General features: G+C 39.6%; 1 protein-coding gene across 1 annotated transcript; it reads right to left on the minus strand.

Moving 5' to 3' along the window:
* Window positions 1–1,781: 1,781 nt before the first annotated feature.
* On the minus strand, window positions 1,782–2,732 carry LOC107099867. The gene is made up of 2 exons (XM_015398140.1): window positions 2,055–2,732; window positions 1,782–1,964 (listed from the first exon to the last, which is right to left on the minus strand). The coding sequence occupies exons 1-2, from the start codon at window positions 2,730–2,732 to the stop codon at window positions 1,782–1,784; spliced, it is 861 nt and encodes a 286-aa protein (XP_015253626.1).
* Between the last annotated feature and the right edge of the window lie 216 nt (window positions 2,733–2,948).

Below are 2,948 nucleotides of genomic sequence, written 5' to 3' on the forward strand. Positions count from 1 at the left end.
TTAAATATTCTTGATCTTACATGAGTAAATTTCTGTAATGAATCTTGAAACTGAGTTTTAGAGGGTTTTACTTTTTTTTTTCTTGCCTATTTGAATAGTACAATTCCAGTTAGACTGTCAAATTTCTGGCTGGCCCATGAAAGATTGGACAATTTAAAACAATAGTATATTCACTTTGTTAAACTGTTTAAAATGAAATATAGTTTAATGTATAAAATGTACTGTAATGTATAAAATGTGGGCTGTTCAGTGGCTAGCACTGCTGCCTTGCAGCAAGAAGGTTCTGGGTTCAATTCCCGGCCCGGGGTCTTTCTGCATGAAGTTTGCATGTTCTCCCTGAGCATGCGTGGGTTCTTTTCGGGTACTCCGGCTTCCTCCCACAGTCCAAAAACATGACTGTTAGGTTGATTGGCTTTTCTAAATTGTCCTTAGGTGTGAGTGTGTGCATGAATGGTTGTGTGTCTCTGTGTTGCTCTGCGATGGACCCTGTCCAGGGTGTACCCTGCCTCTTGCCCATTGACTGCTAGAGATAGACACCAGCACCCCTCGCGACAAGTGTCTAAGAAAATGTATGTAAAATGTATTGACTTTTATTTGAATTTATTTGGTAACATTTATCAAAAGAAAAATGGCAATGGTTACCTAATATTAGTGAGTAATGTAACATAATGAAGCAAAGTAAATGTCAATGAGAGAAAATAATATCTACTTAAATTACTTCATAACAGCAAATTCTACAGGGATATAACATTTATTTAAAAATTTTGAGTAAAATGCAAGTTCACTTTACTTAATTTTTTTAAATAAATCTAACTTACAACTTGGATGTAATCAAGTAAATGTTACTTAATATCTTCACAACTGTTATGTTTAATGGAAAGTAAAATTCACTTGATACTGGCAAGTGAGTGTTACTTGATATTGCAGCTTTAAATTTTACTTAAATCATTTGAGTGCAAATACTTACAATATATTTTTTAAGTAAATCTTATGAGCTGTTTTGTCAGTGTAGTACTAAAGCAATCAGTCTAGTTGACAGAACAAAAAAAGACAAACCACAGCCCTACAGCTGCAAAAACAGGACTTCCACTTAAGATCTTAGTCACCTTTTGTCATGACACACTTATGCTGTCATCTCATAAGTAAACAATGTCTACCCAGCTGCAGTGCCAGAGGAGTCTTGTAAACCCGTCCTGTAAATATATTTGGGCTGCTCTTTTATGGCGTTTAAGATGATTGTTTATAGATAAAAGATGCACTAAAACTTATCATTCAGATAAAGAGCAGGCAATGCGGGAAAACCTTCATCATGCTACAATAACAGCAACATTGATACTTTGTAACATATAAACACACACCCTGACATTATTAATTAGAGTAATCATTATTTATTTATTTTCCAAACAATCTTCCATGTATTTATTTATCTAAATGGTACAGAGACTCTAAAACATGTTGTTTGGGACAATATCCTACAGCAGCAAATGGGACACACCTAGAAACAAAAAGTTAACATCAAACCAAGCCCACACCCTGAAAAATGTGGATGATCTGGATTAAACAAAAGACACACCTTGAACATGGACTTCACAGATAAAAGGGAAAAACACATATTTACACGCTGGTAGAAATGCTTATTACACATTAATAACTAGTTTATTATCCTGTTTTGGGGTCTCAGGTTGCTATAGTGATGGAACATGCATAGATTCACTGATTAATTATCATGTTTATTACATCTGATTTAAAAAAAAAATCTATAAATCCAGTAGATTCCTAATTTAAACCGCTGCAGCTTCATATTGAGGAGGACGCTGGTTTTTCTTTAACAGCTCGCACAGCTTTCTAAAATCAAATCCAGATAGACGACAAACCAAAAACAGGATTAAAGTGATCAGGAGAACAGCAAGAATCCCAGTGGAAATCTTCCAGGGATGAATCTGTTCAGAGCAGCTCTGTGTTTGCTGCAGAGAAGAAAAGAGAAAGGAGTGAGAATGACACAACAGCAGCTTAATATTCTGCAGAAAATAAATGTATTGAATGCAGCCACTCACATGATGTTCAGGTGAAGCAGTGGTTTTCTGATCAGACTTTTTCTCCTTCAGCCTAACTGCAGCAGGGATTCCTGGTTGATCTTTGTTATAGCAGAAATAATCTCCATAATCCCCAGGCTGCACCTCTCTGATGGTTAGAGACAGGTTTCCATCTGTGGACCAGCTCCCAGATACTGACAGCCTGTCTTCAGAGGAATGGCTGCAGTTCTTCACACACAGAGGCTTTCCTTCTTTCTTCCAAACTGCGCTCAGATCAGTTTCACTGCTGGTTTCAAAGTAACAGGGGAGGACCGCCTTCTCACCCTGCTCCACCTGCATTTCATGCGCAAAAACCACCTTCAGCTGGAGGAGCTCTCCTTTTTCTTTGCCGGAGCACTTCAGCGTGTACACTGCTCCTCCATCAGTGAACACTGTGTGGGTGAAAACTATTTTCTCAAAGCGGAATTTTACTCTGTCTCTGTACTCTGCGCTCACCGTCCACTGTCCATCCTCCCATGATGCCACCTTCAGGGGACCAGACTGTTTCTCAACCAGCAGCTCCCCGGATTCCCCCGGATCGCAGCTTTCAGGGAATGTAAAGCCGTCCCCTACGATCACATCCATTCCCTCTGCAGCGACACGCGGAAAGAAAGAGGAAAGGAAAACAAGGCAGAAAGGCATTAATAATAGCGGTGCCATTGTGATATTCGTTTATCCAGGAGCCGGCCGTAATTGACGCATACGAGGCGAGAATGATGGTAATAAACTGGTTTGCCCCTCCCCACCCCGCACCCCTAAGGGAGTGGGGGTGGGGACGCCGCGCGCGTTTATTGGCTAACGATCATTTGCCAACACCCTCGGTGTTTATGAAAAATTCCACAATCTTTAGTGACTGGAAAGTGAACAGAGTTTTCT

This window comes from Cyprinodon variegatus, unplaced genomic scaffold (assembly GCF_000732505.1).
Source record: "Cyprinodon variegatus isolate N-32 unplaced genomic scaffold, C_variegatus-1.0 Scaffold914, whole genome shotgun sequence".
NCBI lineage: Eukaryota > Metazoa > Chordata > Actinopteri > Cyprinodontiformes > Cyprinodontidae > Cyprinodon > Cyprinodon variegatus.